Source organism: Lathyrus oleraceus, chromosome 2 (genome assembly GCF_024323335.1).
Source record: "Lathyrus oleraceus cultivar Zhongwan6 chromosome 2, CAAS_Psat_ZW6_1.0, whole genome shotgun sequence".
Lineage (NCBI taxonomy): Eukaryota > Viridiplantae > Streptophyta > Magnoliopsida > Fabales > Fabaceae > Lathyrus > Lathyrus oleraceus.
Window position 1 is genome coordinate 10190986 of NC_066580.1, and position 22257 is coordinate 10213242.

Consider the following 22257-nt stretch of genomic DNA (forward strand, 5'->3'; position numbering starts at 1 on the left):
TAGGCTCGAGTGCCTGACTCCTTAGCAATCTGTTGTCTATTTGTTTGAGTGTGTGCTTGACAGTTATAGGCTCGAGTCCCCGACTCCCTATTAACTTGTTGTGTTGTTGTGTGCTTGGAAGCTGATGTAAGTCCATCGAGTGGCAGTTAGGTTCCAGCGTGCGTGTGTTTGGTTCGGATGCTGATGTAAGTCCAGTGATTGGCATTCAGGCTCCACGTTTGCCTTTGCCTGTGTTTGTTTGTGTGCGTGTCAGCCGAGCTACGAATGCTCTGATTCTTCTCTCGTCCGAGAAGATACGTATGCATAAGGTGCGATACCTTAGCGAGCATGTGTCGTTTCCCCAGTCCGAACTACTTCGACTCTGATGTCTATGCTTGATAGACTAAGTAGGCCCAGGATGCGATATCCTGCCGAGTCAGTTTCAGTCAGTTTCTTGTGTCTCTTTCAGCCAGTGTGTGTGAGTGTGAGCAGTATTATAGCAACCATTTTCCTTCCTTTTGTGCGTGGATCCCGTCGAGTACGACGGATGCGTAGGGGTGCTAATACCTTCCCTTCGCATAACCGACTCCCGAACCCATTCTCTTTGGTCGCGAGACCATGTTCTTCCCAGGTTTACTCTGAGCGTTTCCTTTCCCTCTTTTGGGATAAATAACGCACGGTGGCGGCTCTGTTGTTCTTGTTTTCCCGCCGGTTTTTCGCGTGATGCGACAGTGGGATATATGAAAGTTTCGGTTGACCTTGTATTAGATACGGACGCGCTTCTACCATTACCTGACGTTGTTTCAGAGACAACGTTGATGCGAGATGCAGTCGGATCCTTTGTTGGATGGCCGTCAGATCTAATTTTCCCAGATGCCGAGGTATATATGTTCTAAATGATTATGAATATTTAGTATTCACATTTCAATTCAGCTACAATTATGATATTTAATCAATCCTTATTACATGGTAATGTTAGACTCCTACAAGACCCACACATAAAGCTGGTAAAGGGATTTCAAGACGCATCGAGTCGGTTGCATCTCAAAAAGAGGTACAAATATATATACCCATTGAATTATATACGCAACGATTCTGTTGCATCACAAAAAGTCATGATTTAATTTATATGAATTTTTAGGTTCCCGGTCGAATGTTGAAAAAAGCTGGTAAGGATATTCCAACGAAGTCCGGGACAAAAACAAATCCTAAATCTCAAAAAGAGGTACAAATATATATACCCATTGAATTATATACACAACGATTCTGTTGCATCACAAAAAGTCATGATTTAATTTATATGAATTTTTAGGTTCCCGGTCGAATGTTGAAAAAAGCTGGTAAGGATATTCCAATGAAGTCCGGGACAAAAACAAATCCTAAATCTCAAAAAGAGGTACAAATATATATACCCATTGAATTATATACACAACGATTCTGTTGCATCACAAAAAGTCATGATTTAATTTATATTTTTAGGTTCCCGGTCAAATGTTGGACAAAGCTAGTAAGGAAATTCCAACGACGTCCGGGACAAAATCTCAAATTATGATGCGTCTTGAGAAAATGGTGGAAGAGTCAGATATTATGCACGGCGCCATCCGTAGTGTAGATATGGATGAAGGTGTTTTTGGAATTGCTCATTCCGAATTAATTGCAAAGGAGGACATGCAACAATTTTTTGAACACGAAGAATTGGGCATCGCTGTCATTCATACATACATATGGTACTCCGATCAATCTATTATTTACTTAGTTGAACAATTTATTTACACATTTCAATGAGTAGTCTAATGTTTATTATGTTTCTATTTAAGGTATATGTATGACACATTGATGCGGGGAACTGAATTGTGTAACCGATTCAATTTTATTGCTGCTTCCCGTATCAACACAATGTTTATAACGAAAAATCCAACATCCGTAATGAATGAACTAGTCGATAGATTCATGGTGGCCGGCGATAATACTACACCCAGTTTGTATTTTTTACCGTTTAATTCTGGCAACGGGTTAGATTTTCTTTCTAATAATTTCATTCTAATCTATGTATATCTTTTACGTAGAAAATTTTCATGCATCTAAATTTTTGTTTTATTTTACAGTGGTCACTGGGTGTTGGTTGCTATGGATCTTTCGAGACTAATGGTGTATTATCTCGATTCGTTACCGGGTGATTGGAGTAAATATCCGAGTATGAAGAAGACGGTTGACGCGTAAGTGAAATTCCCCTAAATATTCGTGTGTATTTGTATATTTAATTATGTCTGTCAGATTGATCTCAATATACGTTTTTATTTTGTTAGGGCAATACTAAAATTTAGATCGAAAAAAATTTATCGTAATAGGAAGGACATTACCTGGGTCAGAGTTCAGGTATATATTAAGTTTCTTATTTTTGCTTATAATAGTGTTTGTTTTTTGCTTATAATAGTGTTTGTAAGAAATTAACTATATATATATATATATATATTGTTTGTTTTTCTGTGTAGTGTCCTCAGCAAAACAATTCGATCGATTGCGGATTTTTTGTATTGAGATTTATGAGAGATATCATTGCGTTGAATCGTATAGACATCCCAAAAATGGTATGGAATAATAACTTAGGGTTTATTTTAATATTATCGGATATTTCATCTAATTTGTTACTAAATCATGAATATGTTTTATTCTCTTAATTGTAGTACTTTGACGAATACAAATCTTACTCAAGAGCTCATTTGGATGAAATGAAGGATGAATTGTGTCAATTCATTATTGATCATAGAATCATATAGGTTGTAGTTGTTGTATATATGTATGAAATGTTGTTGTACATGCATGAATATCAATATATTAATGTTGTATATATGGAGGATTAATGTTGTATATAAATGGATTCATGTTGTATATATCAATGGATTAATGGTGTATAACATTGGATTAAAGGATGAAATCAATATGAATTTTACACTTTTGCAGCATGCGAACAGGTTCCCAATTAAATACCCACTGTTTTTCAAACAATTTTTTTTAAAATAACTAACACTTTAGAGGGCGCTTTTTGTAGGAAGCGCCCTCTAAACACTTTACATTGACAACTTTAGAGGGCGCTTTGTCCAGAAAGCGCCCTCTAAGGTGGCCATTTATGGACCACTCCAGAGGGCGCTTTTTTCTGAAAGCGCACTATAATGTGGCCCTTAAAGGGCCACTTTAGGGAGCGCTTTCTCCAGGAAAACAAAGCGCTGTCTTTACCTATGCCAACGCCACTTTAGAGGGCGCTTAAAAACACTGTTATAGGCCAAAATAAGCGCCCTCTTTTCCCTTATTTGACGTAGTGAAAATACCAAATCAGAAACAAATAACAAAATTAGTATTCCTTTTATATACATAATTATAAATTTACATTGTGGCAAAACCAAATGTACAAAATTACATTGTTGTCATCAACACATAATACAAAAGTTAGAGTTTTGCACATGAAAATGTCAAAATCTCTATATGTACAAATTCAACTTATAACAAAAGAAAAACTATTGTTGTTGAAATTCATGAAAAAAATAAGAAGACATCAACCCAAATTGATCGGATATCATCTATATCTTCTTGTGAGAATGATGTTTTGTTGCTAAAATCCTATAATTATAACAAAGTTTAAATTATGGTAAGCTAACAACAACAATATTAACTTAAGAAATATACATAAATTACATTTATATGGATTAAGCTAATATGTTACGCTTGGTCAATCCATTTGTAATTCCTCCTGTGAGAATATCATGCATATGTTTTATAACATAGTATCCATAAGCATAACTGTTGGGTTGTCTTCTTGACTACAAATAATGTTCATATAGCTACTAATTAATACACACAAATAAAAGAATACAAAAAAGCACAAGGAATACTTACTTTTGGGGAAATGATCATTGACTTTTTACCAATTAAATTGCGTTAGATTGCATTATATCTCTCCATCGCTCTACACACATTGGTAAAAATTAAACATGCATAAAAACTATTCAAAACTAAAGGTCAAATTTGAATAAAAACTAATACCACTTACCCACACAAAGTGTTTAACATAACTTCATCAAGGGTATTGTGCATAGAAAAAACATAACTACAATATTTTGCACTAGGTATATAATAATTGGTTGTCAATGATTACTACATAAATTTTCAGAATAATTAATAATATATATAAAATTGATTTATAAATGAAAACAAAAATTAACATATACTTACGCGTGGTAAAACAAGGTCAAATAATATTTTTTGTTCTCTTATAACAACCTGTATTTTTAAGTAAACCTTAATATTGTTTGCTACCGTACTACCATGAAGTCTAATATTATTTAGATATACGAAACAATATTTTCTTAAATCTCTTTCAACACACATCTTGCCAAGTACTTCAAAGAGTCAAATGTTTATTGTTAAAGTACGAGAACATATGAATATAAGTAGAAATGATCAACGAAAAAAGTATACTTACAAGCACCACAGTTATAATATGATAACGTCTAGCCATTCATCCCCCATTCAAAAACTTCATAATATTATACTTAGGTAGTACGTAATACTTATATGGAATATGACTTAATTGAATATTCTCGCAGAGATCTGGAAGACTCTCTACTATCATATTTAGTCTCTAAATGTTATCTACTTGTTGTGGTGTGGTTTCAATATTTTCCTGGTGGTCATAACAAATTTCTTTTGTGCTTGTACCATCCATTAGTTTCTCAACTACCTGCTCTTGAATGTCCAACTGATTTGAATTTGTTTGGTTGAGTAAATCCAATGAACTCAATCTCTGTATCATAAAGACAACTGAAATACAATACAAAATTAAAATAAAAACAATAATAACAACAACATACAACACAATTTTTTTACCTTAAGCACATCACGGGTACATTTCACGGATATCTTCTCATGGTTCTCATCATTCTCCTTCTTTCTCTCCACCTCAGTTAACCTCTCTCGCTCCTCTTGCTCCTTCTGGACCCGCTCCCGCATCCGTTGCAACAACCTCTCACTCTCCTCTACAACACCCTATTCCACTCCTCCATATGCATCCTCTAACGTTCCTCCTGAATCCACTTCTTCCTTTCCTCCACCAACTTAACAACAACTATATCTTCAATTCCTTACTGTGTACTTCTCTAGTTAATCAAGATCGTCCAAAATAAGTCTAGAAGTCAATGCCTCTTCCAAGACCACGAACACGTCCAAGATGCTCATCAGTTTCAATCGCTTCAACCAAGATGTCATGAAGATCTTCTGGAACGAAGAGACCAACTTTGAATTATTCAATCAATACATTCTACAATACATATAAAATTTCATCTTTATCAAGTTTATTTAACCAAAATAAATAATATTGTTGAAAAAATAATCTACTTACAATTTTCTCAGCCACTTCGCGTGTAACCTCTGATGTGAACTCACTGCATTTTCTTTGACATGCCCTCTTCTATTTTTTATGGCGTGATGATGTATATGGAGTGCGATCAAGGCTTATAGAATCATCCAGCTCTTGTTCCTTTTGTTTTCTGTTTTATTCAATCATCTTCTTTTCAAGTTTGTCATATCATCCACGAGACAATCTACGTGGATATATATTTCTAGATCTATTAAGATTTACTTTTTGCTCACAGCCAAGAAGCCGGGAGTGGTTCAAGACTTTACAAATTCCTCCCAGCAATCCTAATCAATATATGAATACATTGGGTATGAAGGCTTTTCTTTACTTTTAACTGTTGGATGAGTAATATAATCATGGATGAGTTATGTCTTAAAGCCTCTCCAATGCTCACCAGCATATGTAAGCACTTTCTTTTTCACCATACTATCATCCGTACTAACAATAAACACGTCCTATGTTTACACAATAGAGTTGTTATCAGTATTGAATAAAAAATTAAATGATCATACATACTTTTAAAACAAATAATAAAGTTCAATATAAATACCATAATATCGGTCCATAAGTTGTTCTTCAAATCATCGTCAACGTTGTGCCAAATATCAAACAAAATACTCACTTTACTTCTACCTTGTAACGCAATGTAACCCGTAAAGTCCTCAGCATGTTCACCATAAGCCTTGTCGGTTGCAACATCAACTCTAACCGGGAAGCGAATACCATTTTCCTGGGCTTTTTTCACCTTGGTATACATCGTGGTGCCTCTAGATTTTCTTTTACGTGGTGTATTTATAGAGGTACCTCTCCAAATCGTGCTTTGCTCTCTCAAAATCGTAACCATTATCAAAGTGCAAAAATTCCCCTTAAAAAGAGTTCAAAATGGGCCTGACATGTAGAAAAAGCCCAGAATAAGAGACCATCGCGCGCGTGATGACTTGCATCGTGCACACGATGCAGTTTTTATGGTCCCCATCGCGTGCGATGTTGATTATCATATATATGTCGAACCTCGGAACCTTTATCGAAAAGTATATGCATATTATTCGGAGTATTTTGAACCTTTAACCTATATTATTGCATCATAGTGTATGTACCAAACTTTTGAACCTAATTTATTGCATCATTAAACCATTCAATCAATGGATGTAGCATATTTATTTGCATTCCATATGCATCATTTCTAGGGAATCCCTGATGACAATCCGTCATTGCATGAATTTAGTTGAAGAATTAGATCAAAACAAGTGAAAGATGAGCCAAAATAAAGAAGAAAGACCAAAGAATGAGGAAAAAATAACTAAGTGTGAAGATTGTGGACTTTGTGAAAATTTGAGTGAAAAAAGGAGCAAAAAAGAGTGCAGCTTCAGAAATAATCACATGCACCATCAATATATATAGGGTCTTGGTTTCCTATAAAAATGTATATCGCCTCATAAGTAGGTATTAGTTTCCAAAGAAAGAGGTCCCTAAAAAGGTCCCTAGAGTCATAAACCCACTTTTGAGATACAACTTCTTAGAATGAATGACTCATCAGACAGTGATGCTCCCAAAATGAAGGGTGTACTGCACCCGTTTACGATACTAATCAGTTACACACAGCAGTAGTTGAATTATATTGTCATGAAGGAGCAGAGATTAAATATCTGACAAAGCAGGATTGGTATGCTGGTGACGAGCATGGGAGAGGTGGGATATATAACTTTGTCACCAAGAGGGGACTCTGTGCAGGTAATGTCAGGTGCAGACGGAGCTAAAAGCTCCTCACTGTGCGATTCCATGCTTGTAGGAGATAATGCAGTGCGATTCCATTCAGGTTGTTACGTCTTGAAAATGTTCTATTGAGTTTTTGTAATTTTGTTTACATCCTCTTGATGTTAATGTCTATGCCTCGGTTCATGGGTTTCCACTTAAGGTTTTTGCTTGGTTATTCTTGTTTTATATATTACATTTAATGAGGCGTTGTCAAGTTGATTTCTTACATGGCTTTGCAAATTGACCGTATATATTTTTGTTTGTGTTGTATAATATTTTATGAAAAATATATAAATAAAAAGTTAAACTCTTTCCAATGATATATTTTTCATCAAATATTATACAACACAAACTAAAATATCTATGGCGAAGAGTACTATAGAAATATGATATCTAGGATTTTGATTGTTGCGTCGACGGTGAACTCTCGTGGACATGTCACATACCATTGCATTATTAAATAATGCTTGAAATTTAATGCCTTGCTTGTGTTTATTGTTCAGTCTAAGAATCCTTCTGCTCAGATTGAACATGAAGCTACAACATCGAAAATTGGTGAAGATCAGTTGTTTTACTTTCAACAGAGAGGAATCGACTATGAGAATGCCATGTCCTCTATGATAGTTGGATTCTGTAGAGATGTAATCGATGATCTTCCATATGAATTTGCTTCTGAAACAAAACAGTTGCTGATGAAAATATATAATATTAAAGCAAATCTCATTAATCTATCACTTAAAAAATTAGATAAATGAAACAAATACGAAATCAAATTCTTCACCTAGTAGATAAGGTAATTGGTTGTAGATAGTATTATAACGTAAGGAATATATATTTTGGCGGAAAAGGATGACGTGGACCCTTTCTTATGTTTCACACACGAAATGTCTTATTTTATCTAAAGACATGGAAAAACAACGTTAATACCAAGTGTTACAAAATAATGACAAAAACATCCAACGTTGAATCCTATAATGACTATACACATGTCCTTATCCATAGTGTCAATAATATAGATAGACCCATGATTCATTCAACATACTTCCACACAAAAATGAACAACACAAGAGATTTCACAACGTTCTTAATATCTTTCTTCATGATCATGTTCTATTCAAGAGGTGAGTTATTATCATCATCATCATCATCAGATTCTCATTCTTTCTTCACTTTCCTTAAAGCTGTTGATTCCGATAATGTTCTCAACATTACCAAGATATCAAATCCATGTTTTAATAACAAGCTGAATGGTGTAATTGTAAGATGCAACTCAAATGCTACAAATATTATAGCGATAAACCTTGATAACATGAACCTTAGTGGCATATTTGATGTAGATTCATTATGCAAACTCCAAAACATTAGAGTTGTTAGCTTAGCTAATAATAATCTCAAAGGGAACATTTCAAACTCAATTTTGCTTTGTAGAAGTTTGGTTTATTTAAATGTAACCAATAATAAATTAAGTGGTAGGTTACCAAAGGCTTTGAAAAAATTGAAATATCTTAAGAATTTAGATTTATCTAACAATAATTTTTCTAGTAATTATATGGTTAAAATTAGTAAGTTAGAGAGTGAAAGTGATGATGTATATAGAATAGAGCCAACACCAAGTTCTTTAAATTCAAATAATACTAATACATCTGAAAATGGAAAGAAACCATGGTATTCCCATGAGATTTTGGTATGGTTAGTTTTGGGAGTTGGGTTGCTTTTGTCATCACTATACTTTATGGTGAAGAAATCATCTAAATTAATGGGAGAGAGTGAGATGAAGAAGAAGCATATAGTTTCTCCTATGAGAAAGGTGACAAATGAGGTGAGACTAAAAGGGGGTGTCAATAGTAATTCAGAGCTTGTGTTCTTTGTTGAAGATCATGAAAGGTTTAGTTTGGAGGATTTATTAAGAGCCAAAGCTGATTTGAGAAGTGAAAACTTTTGGAGTAGTCTTTTTAAGGTGAAACTTGAGAATAATGTCGAATATGGGGTGAAAAGAATGAAGAATTTGCAGGTTTCTTGTGATGAGTTTGGAGAAATATTGAAGAAGATAAGTGAAGTGAAACATCAAAATATTCTACCTCTTGTTGGTTACCGTTGTACAAGTGAAGAAAAACTTATCATTTACAAATATCAAAGCAATGGAAGTTTGCTCAATCTTTTAAATGGTAAGTTAAGACAGTAAGTTTTCTTTAGTTGCAATACTCTATATACTCATCACAAACATGTCACATATTTAAGTTCGCACTTACACAAACATATGCATTAAGACCTCTAAAAATAAATGTGTCACAATATATAACACTCATTAGTATTTAACACAGATATGTTATCTGTACGACACATAATAGAAAAGTCAGACTAATATTCTAAAAACACTATCATAGATGTAATTGTGTCGCTATCTTATATTTTTTACATTAGTGTCAGAATATTTGTATGAAAGCTATGCATGTATAAATCTATCTGTCTCAAATTCATTATAGTAAAAGTTTTAATGTATTTATAGTATTTACAAAGAGATGTTGTATTTATGTAGATTATATAGCAAGGAGAAAAGATTTTCCATGGAAGCTTCGTCTCGAAATAGCACGTGGAATTGCAAGAGGTTTGGCCTTCATATACAAGAAGTTAGATGAAAGAGAGATCAATATTCCTCATGGAAACATCAAGCTATCAAACATTCTTCTTAATGAGAAAAACGAAGCACTAATAAGCGAACACGGTTTATCAAAATTCTTCGAACCAAATAGAGGAACTAATCTCTTTTCCTCGCACGGACACGCGGCTCCCGAAAGAAGTTTAACCGAAAAAGGCGACGTCTATAGCTTCGGAGTGATTCTTCTAGAATTACTAACCGGACAAAGCACAGAAGCTAGTAGAATCGATCTTGTTAGATGGGTGAGATCAATGGTGAGAGAGGAATGGACAGGAGAGGTTTTTGATAAAGAGGTTAGAGAGAATGATCAACAAGGTGCATTTTCGTTGTTGAATATTGCTCTCAAGTGTGTGTCTGGTTTACAAGAAAATAGGCCAAAAGTTGGTGAAATTTTGGAGATAATAGAAGGAGTTATGAACGCACATGAAAAACAAGAGTTGGAAGTTTCTACTTCAAAATGTTGTTCAAATGGATCTAATCAAGAATGTTGTTCACTTCATCAAATCATACCTGATACATGGGACTCTCCAGGATCAAATTATTGATGTTTGTGATCTTGATGAGATATATAGTATTGTTTTAGCATAAATATTAAGGTGATTCCTATGTACAAACCTTATTAGTTAGATGATTGATGAAATGTTGTTTGTAATAATTTAGGAATATACTTTATGCTTGTTGTAATATTTTTGTTGCTTTATAATTATAATTCTTATTTAAGGACTATTACTTGTAGAAATTCAAACTTGTAGAAATTCAAACTTGTAGAAATTCAACCTATTTTAACTAAGGTAGGAAAACGGGTATACAAAGTCTCTAATAAAAAAATAGAATATAATTGGGTGAACATAATTCAGAGTGAGAGTCTAAAATCTTGTCCTCCATCACAAAAATATTACGGGACAAGACGGACCGACCGACATTGCATTTTTTAACTCTAAAAAATGTAAATTTTATGTTAATATATGCGCCTGAAAAAAATTATTAAAAAATAGAATAAAATATGACAGATATATTAAAGAGTGCGAGTTTACAACATTGATCTGTCCCATGAAAAAAGTACGGACAAAACGGTCATCTCATTTTGTCATCTCTAATTTTAAAGGACTATATCATATCATATTCCTAAACCCGTAATATTATTTCTGTAAGATTTGTAAAAGTGTTTTGTCCGTTTTGTTAGTGAATTTTTTTCACACCATTGTAACAAAAAAAAATAGTATCAACCATGGCCAGTAACAAAAAAAATAGTATCAACCATGGCCAATACACCTTAATAGACTTTTATTTAAACATGTGATTTATACAAGTAGTAATATAAATGATTCTTATTCATGCAAGTAATAATAAAAATGCAAGTAGACATGGATAAATGCAGCTACTTATGTATGCTTTGATCTACCATTTAATTTCACAGAATTTATATTTTGTTAATGGGAATCCAATCTAATAAATAATAATAAACTATTGTTGAACCACACGGTCCTGAAACCACAATCAATCAACTAAGTCTTCATAGTCATTAGTGTTAGAACATCATTTTTCTCTTAATTAACCACTTAAAAATCATGAACTATTTTCATTGGATCAGTGTGTACCAAAGCTTACAAAACTCTAAAATCACTAAATAAAAAGTATAATAAAATTCAAAATAAAGTGATTAGTCTTTCACAAGTTTACCAAACTAGTAACACTCTTTGTAATAGAGAGAATATGAGGATGAATTATTGATTATAACTTCAATTTAGGACACATTCATTTGGAATGATAAAATAAATGGTACCTACACTGCAAAGAGCGTTACTTTTGGATCCTCCACAACAAAGAAGATTCACATGATTTCAACAAGGAATCTCAATCTTGGAATTAGATATGAAAATTATGCGGGTCAGAAAAGATAAAATTTATCTTTTGGATGACTTGTCACTACTATGATCCTACTCTCTCTACTTCACCATCACTTCATGGACCCTTCGACTATTTTATCTAGACATGACCTAAAGACGAGCCTTTTCTTTGTTGTGTTCGTGACTATATGAATTCTAGAAATCTTGAGTTCTACCTTAGGTTTCATCATCTATTTTTTTTCTTAATTTAGGATGTAAACGTTTGGATAAAGAATAAAACTTGTGGTGCTTTGTCGTGGGAATTTGACGGGCTTAAAGAAACGGTAACTCCACATGTATCTCAAATGAAGTTATTCACTTGTATAAATTCTTTTTGACTAGTCTCTCCATGGATGACTCCTTTCTTATTTGCTTTAGTTACCCTTAAATAGGGCATACCGACAAATGTTTCATCACGTGAAACTTTTAAAATTACTCTTATATTATTATTAATGTAAATAGAAGTTGTAATGTTACTTCAACTCTTATTAGATTTGGAGGTACCTTTCACACCTCTTCTTCTTGGGACATAACAATGTGATTTCTTAGGATACATACCCAACTCTTTAGATATCCTTCTTGCAGAACTTTGAGCCATTTTATAGGTCTTTCTATAGACAAAGTTACGAGCATTATTACTTTAGCTGGCTACTCTAACACATCCCTAAGTGCCAACCTCATTTCACTACGCCAAAAAGTGCTTTTGGCAGCACCAAAAAGAAAGCGCTTTTTAAAAAAAGCGCTGTAATAGCTTGAAAAAAAATTCGCCTATGTAAAGAAAGCGCTTTTAAGGTAAAAGCGCTCTTATAGGTCTCCACTTATGAAAGCGCTTTTAAGGTAAAAGCGCTCTTATAGGTCTCAGTCTCACATCTATGAGTTTCACACTTATGAAAGCGCTTTTAAGGTAAAAGCGCTCTTATAGGTCTCATGGGTTTCACACTTATGAAAGCGCTTTTAAGGTAAAAGCGCTCTTATAGGTCTCAGTCTCACATCTATGAGTTTCACACTTATGAAAGCGCTTTTAAGGTAAAAGCGCTCTTATAGGTCTCATGGGTTTCACACTTATGAAAGCGCTTTTAAGGTAAAAGCGCTCTTATAGGTCTCATGGGTTTCAGACTTATGAAAGCGCTTTTAAGGTAAAAGCGCTCTTATAGGTCTCAGTCTCACATCTATGAAAGCGCTTTCATGGTAAAAGCGCTCTCATAGGTCATGGTAAAAAATATGTACCAAAAATTACCAAATATTCTATAAAATAAAAAAATAATTTTAAAATATTAATATGGTATAATAAAATATTATAATTTTATTGATGATATTCTATTATATGATAATATAAAACTAATTTAATTTAATCGACATTATCTTTAATCTCTAATTAAATTATCTTACATGATTAAATTTATTATTATAAAAAACAAATAGGAATACTTTTTACTCCTTGTTGAAGTTTTGAAACACAGCTCAACTTTCATTTCCCTATCCGCTACCTCGTCGTTCACTTCAACATGGCGGTTTCACCTTACGCCGCCGTTTCAACCCCTCGTGTTTGTTCTCCACCTAGGTCAAAATCTCCCTCTTCTATCCCTTCCTGTAAATTATTCAATTCAATTTCAACTAATTCTCACCGTGTTTTCGCTTTTTCCATTGCAGTGTTTCCACTAAAATCTACTCTGGATTGAAACTCCAATCTTCACGTGCGCCCATTTCTTTCTTTTTCTTATTCAATTTTCACCCCTTTCTTTCGTTTTTCGCTCACTATTTTCAATTGCAGGTTCTTTTGGAGCGTCTTCCGTTTCATCTAGCGTAAATGCTCAGTTTTTCGGTAAAGTTAACAAAGTTCTCAGTTTCTGGTAATTCTCAGATACCCTAAATCTGAAAACACTGTTTTTACGCCAAAATACACTAGAAGGGTTTTTACAAAAGTTATATTTCATTGTATAAAAAGATTGATGCAAACGGTGTCAAATTTTTCATGTTTTCAGGTATGCTAACCAGAAGCCAGTTAGGGCACAATTTCTAATGATGCCCATTGGAACTCCTAGAGTACGCTATAAAACACCTGGTGAAGATTCTTGGTAATGGATTGATTTATGGAATGCCCTTGTAAGTTGTTATATCTGAATATATTTATCATTAGGCAATAGTCATAGACTATGAAACATGGACACCGAAAATACGTCACCAACACTACACTCAAGCCATGTTGACACAAGTAATAACTTGAAAAATCGGTTTCTGACATGGACACGGACACGGACACAAACACATTTTTTCAAAGATAATAGACTACCTATCTAAGTGATATTGGTTTACTTTGTCATACAGTCATGGATCTCATATAAACATCGAATTCTTTTTCATTAAGTTAATTTCTAAAAAGAACTTGTGCATTATTTGATGCAGTATCGAGAACGTGTTGTCTTCATTGCACAAGAGATAAATGAAGAATTTAGTAATCAAATATTGGCAACTTTGCTGTATCTTGACAGTATAGATAACACCAGGTTTCTCTATTTGTACATTAATGGTCCTGGTGGGGAGGTAAGTAATGATTCTAGTGTTAGGAGATCAATAATTACATCCTTTTGTTTCTTTCTTCATGTTCCTTTTGACTATCAGGTATTTAACTTGCTTAAAATTTCATCATTTGCAGCTTACACCATGCTTGGCTCTCTATGATACCATGCAGAGCTTGGAGACTCCTATAGCCACTCATTGTGTGGGCCAAGCTTATAATATGGCATCATTTCTTCTTGCAGCTGGACAAAAGGTGTTGTATTATCCTACTGTCTTTTAGAAGTTTAGCTTGTCATAGTACGGTGATTTATGGTTAGAGATTTTGCGTTCTTAATATAATTAAAGATTATCTTTGTTAAGGAGTTGTATAGTTAGAGATTTACTTTCTTAATATAATTAGAGATGACATGTTGAATGGACTTGGTACTTACCTACAGAAGTAATCTTTTTGTACTATACACAAATAAAAGTGCAGGTACTTTAATTTTCACAATTTTGCTTATAATAGTGATGCTACTTGATAAGAAAAGATAACTATACATTCTTATTTATTTTTCTATGTAGTGTCCTCTACAGCGCAACGGTATCGATTGCGGATACTTTGTAATGAGGTTTATGAGGGAAATCATTAATATGAATCAAATAGAGATTCCAATCACGGTATGGATTTATAACTTAGGATTTGTTTTAATATTTATCGAATATTTCATATTATTTATTACTTTTAACTAAATCATGCATATTATGTTTTGTTATGTAGTACTTTGATGAATACAAGTGTGCTCATTACACGAGACTGCAGTTGGAACAAATCAAGGAGGAATTGTGTCAATATTTTATTGAGAAAAGATTAATTAGTATATAATGGTTTCAAAATAACATGAATACTTTGATGAAGAATGGTTTCTGGTTGGCAAGTGTATAGTTCTTTATATTTTTAACAGATTAGTTATGACTCCAAATAGGCCGTATAACATATTAGTTTTGACTTGTGTATAGTTCTTTATAATTTTAGTGATATCTTTAATTTCATGGATAGATTAATGTGTTCATTCTTGTGTTGGTTTGCTTTAAAAAATTACAAATGCTTGAATTATGACTCCAAATGTGTTCAGTGCCTATCTATCCTTGTGTTGGTTTGCTTGAATTATGACTCCAAATGTGTTCATTCTTGTGTTGGTTTGCTTGTGTTGGTTTAAAAAATTACAAATGCTTGAATTATGACTCCAAATGCTTGAATTAGAGAGGCTTGATTTACAGGTTTATGGGATTATTCCCAAAAAATATTACAGGTTGAAATGGTAGGCTTAAACTGAAGGCAGCGTTTTGTTATTTTACTAGAGGAAAAGACAGCGCTTTTTAGTAAAAAACGCTGCTAAAGGTTGTCAATAGACAACCTTTAAGAGCGCTTTTTACTAAAAAGCGCTGCTAAAGGTTGTCAATAGAGAGCGCTTTTTAGTAAAAAGCGCTCTTAAAGGTTGTCTATATACCACCTTTAGCAGCGCTTTTTACTAAAAAGCGCTCTCTATTGACAACCTTTAGCAGCGCTTTTTAGTAAACAAAAAGCGCTGCTAAAACCTATAGCAGCGCCACCTACGGCAGCGCTTTTAAGCGCTTTTAAAGGCCAAAAAAAGCGCTCTCATAGGTCTTTTTTGGCGTAGTGTTTAAAACCCCTTGAATAAGTATCATAAAACACAATTTTGATCCAAAGTATCAAATATATTTTTCATGAAAGCATTATGTTTATATTTATTCACATTCCCATCCTCCATGATTTTGCAACATCTGTTGGGTCCAAGTGTGAGTGGTTAAAGTCTCACATTGCCTATGAATGGATGAAATATTGGATTTATAAGAGAAATGACTCATTTACCTAAGCGTTTGGGATGAGATATGGCGTCTCTCTCTCTCTCTCTCTCTCTCTCTCTCTCTCTCTCTCTCTCTCTTGGTCCTAGAGAATTAGCTCCACTGGTGCTTCTGACTCTTCCAGATTCCATGGTGTCAAAGTCGTGGTTCGACTTTGTGGGAGAACGGGAGCTAGATCCCATGTTGGACCCTGTTATAGGATGTGGAGAACTCACATTTGTGGGAGAGAATGTTGGGTGCTAGTATGAGTGGCTAAAGTCCCACATTGTCTATGAATGGATAAAATGTTGGATTTATAAGATAGATGACTCATTTACCTAACACCTTAAGGTTTTAGATTGAGATGTGGCGTCTCCCTCTCTTATGGTCCTAGAGAATTAGCTTCACTTGTGCTCCCGACTCTCTCAGACTTCGCAACAACATCCACGCAACGAATGTTATAGAAACTTTGTTTTTAAGAATTTAATTTCCTTTCCCTTTTTTTTCTTTCTCTTAGCTTTGTAACAAAAAAAAAGAAAAAAAACTCATGAATGATATTAATTATAATTTGCTGTGATGATATTTCTTGAATTACATTATGATTTATATTATAATTACTAATACACTAAATATAAAATTCCAAATTATAGAATGTTTAACAAAAGTCGATTATTCACGCTCTTTGCATTCATTCTTGTATTATTTTATGCATTCCTTTATTTCTATTATTGCCCTTTTTATTTGTCTCTTCTCCACTGTTGAATGAATTACTCATAATTCTCCACATTTCTCATAATTTGGAAGAATTTAAATTTTGGACGAACAATTTTTCTTATTAGGTTGCACTATTTATAACAATGATTGCCTACAAACCCTATGACCGGGGTCAAACCGATCGTAGTTCCATTTATTTTTTCATGTAATACCCAACATGGAATCATATTTAGTTATTCCCAATAATATTGGAACTTGCTTCTTGACACAACCTTTATTAACATGTTTTTGCAGGATTCTCATCAGCATGTACTTTCATTAATCATTAGATAAATATTACTTTCCTCTATGACATCTCGTAGAAAATAATATATGAAATCGATATATTGGATATATCTATGATAGAACTGATTTTTAGCCAAATGAATCACACTTTGGCTATCACAAATCATGTTCACACATTCTTGCTTAATCCCCAAATAAAATAGAAGACCCCATAACCACAATCCTTCATTCATCCCTTCTATTACGGCCATGTACTCGACCTCTATAGTCAATAGTACCAAAGATTCATGTTGTTGTTGTTATAATCACTACTACGAATAACCTACTTTACCTTAGTTGAAAAAGAATTATTACCTCGGTTTGATGGGTGACATAACGAAGGGTGTTGTGGAAAGTCGCCATTTTACCCTCAGTCTATCTACATCCAATGGGAAATGTGGTACTAGTAGTGGGTTCGATCCCTAACATATATATATATATATATATATATATATATATATATATATATATATATATATATATATATATATATATATATATAGATAGATAGATAGATAGATAGATAGATAGATAAAATTGGAAAAATAGTAAGTGTATTATTTTATCTGTTATAGTAATAAAGGGGAAATTCCCCGAATGTCGATCTCAAGGACTGCAAGTCAATATTGAGTTCAAATTATCGTTCAATTAAACAAAAACTATTGTTCGAGACTTTTAGATTCAGATATAAAAATAAAGGTAAAAGAAAATAATACTGTAAAAATAAGGGTTTGTAAGGTCAGAGAAACAATGCCAAGGAAGGTGTATGATTTATCCCTGTAACAACTTTCAGTCATTATTACATCAACAAATAGCAATTACTACCAGTTCTCGAGGGTATTTTCTCCCAAGTATGTGGTGAGAAAACCTTTAATCATTCTACCATAATTTTTATGTCCATTTGCAATTGGGGTGAGGTTAATCTTTATATATCAAGAATGCTCTGATTCATACAGGGTATCCTTAGTCCTAGGTGATATCTGTTGTAGAGTAATCTTATGAAAACCTTACCAATGACGGTCCAGCCTAATAGATAACCATACAACAATCTCGATTGGTCTGAAAGAGAAAGCATTAAGCACATCAAAAGATTACCGTAAAAACGATATTATAAATGCAATCGTAAACTCAAAGTCATTACAATTCTAAATTAGGGACACTCCCCTAGCATTGGAGGGTTTAGCTGCTCATATTGCTCAAAATTGATTCAAGATAAAAAAAATATACATTACAAGTAATTGGATGACTTGGATCTTCAATCGCTTCCGCCCATGAAAACCTTCCGCTCTCTGAATTCCTTGATCTTTATAATCCTTAATCGTCTGACAATTTTGTATTTGCCTCATTCCAAGATGATCTTTTCTCTTGTAGAAACTCTCCTAATATAGTGAAAAATCTCTAGGCAAAAGGTGGAACTCTCTAAAACGTCTCTGCAGCCCAAGCCCAGTGAAAAGCCCAAAAACGAGAAAAATATACGTATGGGCTGACACGACCCGTGTCAGCTGACACAGGTGGCCGTGTCAGCTCTTTGTCCTGACTGACACGCCCAAGGCACTTCACCATGCCCTTCAATTGACCTGACATGGGTCGTGTCAGGCCTCTGTCTTGGTCCTTCCTGGGTTGATTTGCCTTCTGCCTGACACGGCTCGTGTTAGGTGACACAGGTAGCCGTGTCAGGCCTCCTATGTTGAGTATTTTCCTTTCCTCAATTGTCGGAACTTCTCACTGTCTCGCATTGAATCCCTCGGATCTTCTACCTGAACCTGGAGGACAAAAACTCAGACAACCCACGCATAAAATCGTGAAAACATAAAATAAAATTGACAATTAAAAAAATGCTAAAATAACTTACGGAAATGAAAATTGACTTTAAAGGTACCATAATGCGTGCACAGTGTCTCAAAATCCTTGGTTTCTTGTCGGCTAAGCAACGAAAACATAGTGAAAATGGTGACCGATCACAACCTCAAACTTAGCTCATTGCATGTCCTCAAGTAATGTCCTAGCCGACACAGTGTGTCACTTCCCAAAATTTTCATTCTTACCATGATACTGTTGAGATCTTTCACCAACGCCTTCACTCTCCCTTTTGTAGTTCTTGCTTTTTCTTATGAGTCTTTCGTCGGACTTCCACATCGAGGTACCGCTTCACCTGTCAGCTTATATCACACTCTCACCAAGTCTCTCGGGGTTTAAGTGTTTTCACTCATAATTCAGAATATGCAATGTCAACTCATAAGTTTGAATAGTTTCTCCTTTCATATCAATTACATACAACACACACTTTTTGAGGTCTTTCAGGTTGTAACGGGGCTTGGGTTATGATGTGGTAAATACAAACAAAAAGGAAAACAAGTGGTTTTGGGTTCAGAGCCAATATCAATATTCTTTTCACTGTGTCTGTTCATTTTACTTCTTTTCATTTTCAATCACTCGATTTTTTTTCTTTTTTTCCTTTTTCCACCGAGTGATCTTCCTTCGGTGAGTGCTTCTTTCGAACCATCGAGTACATTTTGTTTTCTTTTTTATTTTCGATGATCGTTTTTTTTCTTATGATATTTTTTCTCGCACTCACCTTGGTTTTCGATACTTATGGGGTTTACCCCAAACTTAGAATTTTAACACAGCTCAATGATATCACATTGACTTTGAACAAGGTAAGGAAGTGTTTGGGTCGTAGGTTACGTTTACGTGGTTAAACAAACAACGGGTACATGCTGAAATGGGGTTAACAAAGGATAAAATTAACTGGATGGATAGAAAGGCTCAAGGGCTATATTCAAACAACGTGCCTCAGTGTGTGTATATATGTAGTGAAAATGTCAGAGAACCTATGCAAAGTCAGAGTGATAAAGACATATCTGAATATCGATCATGATGATCAATGTGTTTGGCTTTTTATGCACTCTGCATGTTAGGTAAAGCGTGACAGCATCTATAGTACTTTGATCATGGTGCGACTTCTTACTTACTTCGGAATGCACAGGGAACTTACGTTGGTTCAGCTTTAGACGTTGTGTCCGATCTTTTCTTCAGCAGTATCGACTTCCTGGGAAGATCCTTCACAACAAGCAATGGTAAGTGGAGTGATCGTTTTGGGAAAGGATATGGGTGGGTAATGAGTGGTTAGTGGTTAATAAAGATGGGTGGGCCTATAAAAAGTTGAAAAAATTTCAAAAAATTTATAATCCGCATGCCTGACACGGGTCGTGTCAGCTGAAATGGGCGGGCGTGTCAGGCCACTGTCCAAGGGCGTGGGTTTTAGGCCTCCTGACACGGGCCATGTCAGCTGACATGAGCGACCGTATCGGACTACTATTTATTCTCAATTTTCAGTCTTTTTCATGGCTCTGACAAGGACCGTGTCAGCTGACACGGGCGGCCGTGTCAGACTGCTATTACGCTCGATTTTCAGACTTTTCATTCTTTTTTCCTCATATATGGTTTTTCTATCCACTATGACTTCTGTATGTATTTGAGTTCTTTGCCCTTCTTTTGTAGAGCACTGTGTAAACCTATAATTAAAAAAACACAAACAACAATAAAAAATAAAAACGTGTGGGTTGCCTCCCACGAAGCGCTGCGATTAACGTCGCAGGGCTCGACGGCTCATTTCCCTTATTATGAGGGGTACTTCTGCCTCCAAACCTTGTTGCACCTCTTGCCCAAAACTAGGAAGCCATCTTTTTCATCAGTATGGATTCCTTTGTGGCACAAGTCCTTTCTAACCTCCATCTCCTTACCTTGTTTTCGTTTTCTTTTCTTTCTTTTGGTTTTTGGAATGGAGATGGGAATCTTTCCATTCAGGGTTGCTAATGCCAGTGGTCAGAGTCGAAGGGCCTTCATGTATCTTTCTCTATTGTTGATATGTTACTTTGCCTTCTCGCCTTTGTCCTGATTAAGCGTACTTGATAGTGAGATTCTGTATCTTCCTCTAGCTCCTGGTCTTCAATAGAATTCAATGTTATTTGTTCATTGTAAACTTTTAAGGTTAACGTGCCCTGGTCCATGTCGAGATTGCATCAACTTGTCTGCATGAAAGGTCGACCTAGAATGATGTGTGGCTCTTCATCTTCAGGTATGTCTAGGATTATAAAATCAACATGAAAACTCAAGTCCTCTATTGTTACCAGTACATCTTCTGCTATACCATATCCATAATTTCTCGAGTGATCCGCAAACTTCAGATTTGTCTTCGTATCACTGACATTTTTAATACCCAATCTATGATAGATTGATAATGACATCAGACTCACACAAGATCCCGAATCTATTAGTACCCTTTTGAAGGTTCCGTCTATAATTGTGCATGGTACTGTTACCGTTCCAGGATCCTTCTGTTTGTTTGGAATTTTCTGCTTCCGTGAACTTGCATTATAGCTTTCCTTCCAGGCTATCGGTTCTTCTGCTTATGATTTCTTTTCGGCCATTACCTCTTCCATGAATTTCTTGTACATGGGCATTCTCTTGAGTGCTTCAAACAAAGACATATGACCCTTTACCTTTTTAAACATTGTCATGAATTTCTCACAATCTGACTCGCTTGGTTCCTTCTTTGTCACTCTCTAAGGATAAGGCAACTTAATCATCGGTTTACTCTCCTTTTTAATTTTCTCTTCAGGTGGCTTGCCAGGTGGTATAACTTTTTCCTTTTTACCGGCCTTTTTCTTCTTCGTCGTGAAAATACTAATACTCTCCTAATTTCTAGGATTTTGAACTGTTTCACTTGGTAAGGAACCTGGTGTTCGAGAACTTGCTAGTTGTTGTGTTATCTGACCCAATTGAACTTCAAGATTCTTTAGAGAGGCGGTGGTGTTTTTATGATTGTTTCTAGTTTCTTCTTCGAATTGCCTATTTTGAGCGGCCATGTTTTCAATGGCAATCTCTCAGTCTGCTTTATTTGGAGCTTTTTGTTGTTGTTGATATTGAGTCTGATATTGACTTTGACCCTGTTGGAACATTCCATCTTTGATCCTTCCAGGAGAAGTTAGGGTGATTCTTCCATCCTGGATTGTACATGTTGGAGTAGGGATTATTCTGCTTCAAGAATTTTATCTCTTCAATTTGTTGAGGAGTTGCAAAGCAATACACAGTGTGGTGAGGTCCATTACAGATTTCACAAGTGAGGATCTGAGCAGGTTGAATTTGAGCTACATGTTGAATACCTATAT

At 34.7% G+C, this 22257-nt stretch overlaps 1 protein-coding gene, 1 long non-coding RNA gene and 1 pseudogene across 2 annotated transcripts; all 3 read left to right on the plus strand.

Annotated features, from left to right (window-relative positions):
• Positions 1 to 8198: 8198 nt before the first annotated feature.
• On the plus strand, positions 8199 to 10345 carry LOC127121634 (probable inactive receptor kinase At2g26730). The gene is made up of 2 exons (XM_051052091.1): positions 8199 to 9309; positions 9681 to 10345. Exons 1-2 carry the CDS (start codon positions 8199 to 8201, stop codon positions 10343 to 10345), a joined length of 1776 nt encoding a protein of 591 aa, XP_050908048.1.
• A 2808-nt stretch (positions 10346 to 13153) lies between these two features.
• Positions 13154 to 13539, plus strand: LOC127121058 (uncharacterized). Its single transcript, XR_007803293.1, has 3 exons — positions 13154 to 13247; positions 13337 to 13380; positions 13458 to 13539. It is a non-coding gene; the product is annotated as an uncharacterized LOC127121058 (long non-coding RNA).
• A 96-nt stretch (positions 13540 to 13635) lies between these two features.
• On the plus strand, positions 13636 to 14498 carry LOC127121635 (ATP-dependent Clp protease proteolytic subunit-related protein 2, chloroplastic-like; annotated as a pseudogene).
• Positions 14499 to 22257: the final 7759 nt, after the last annotated feature.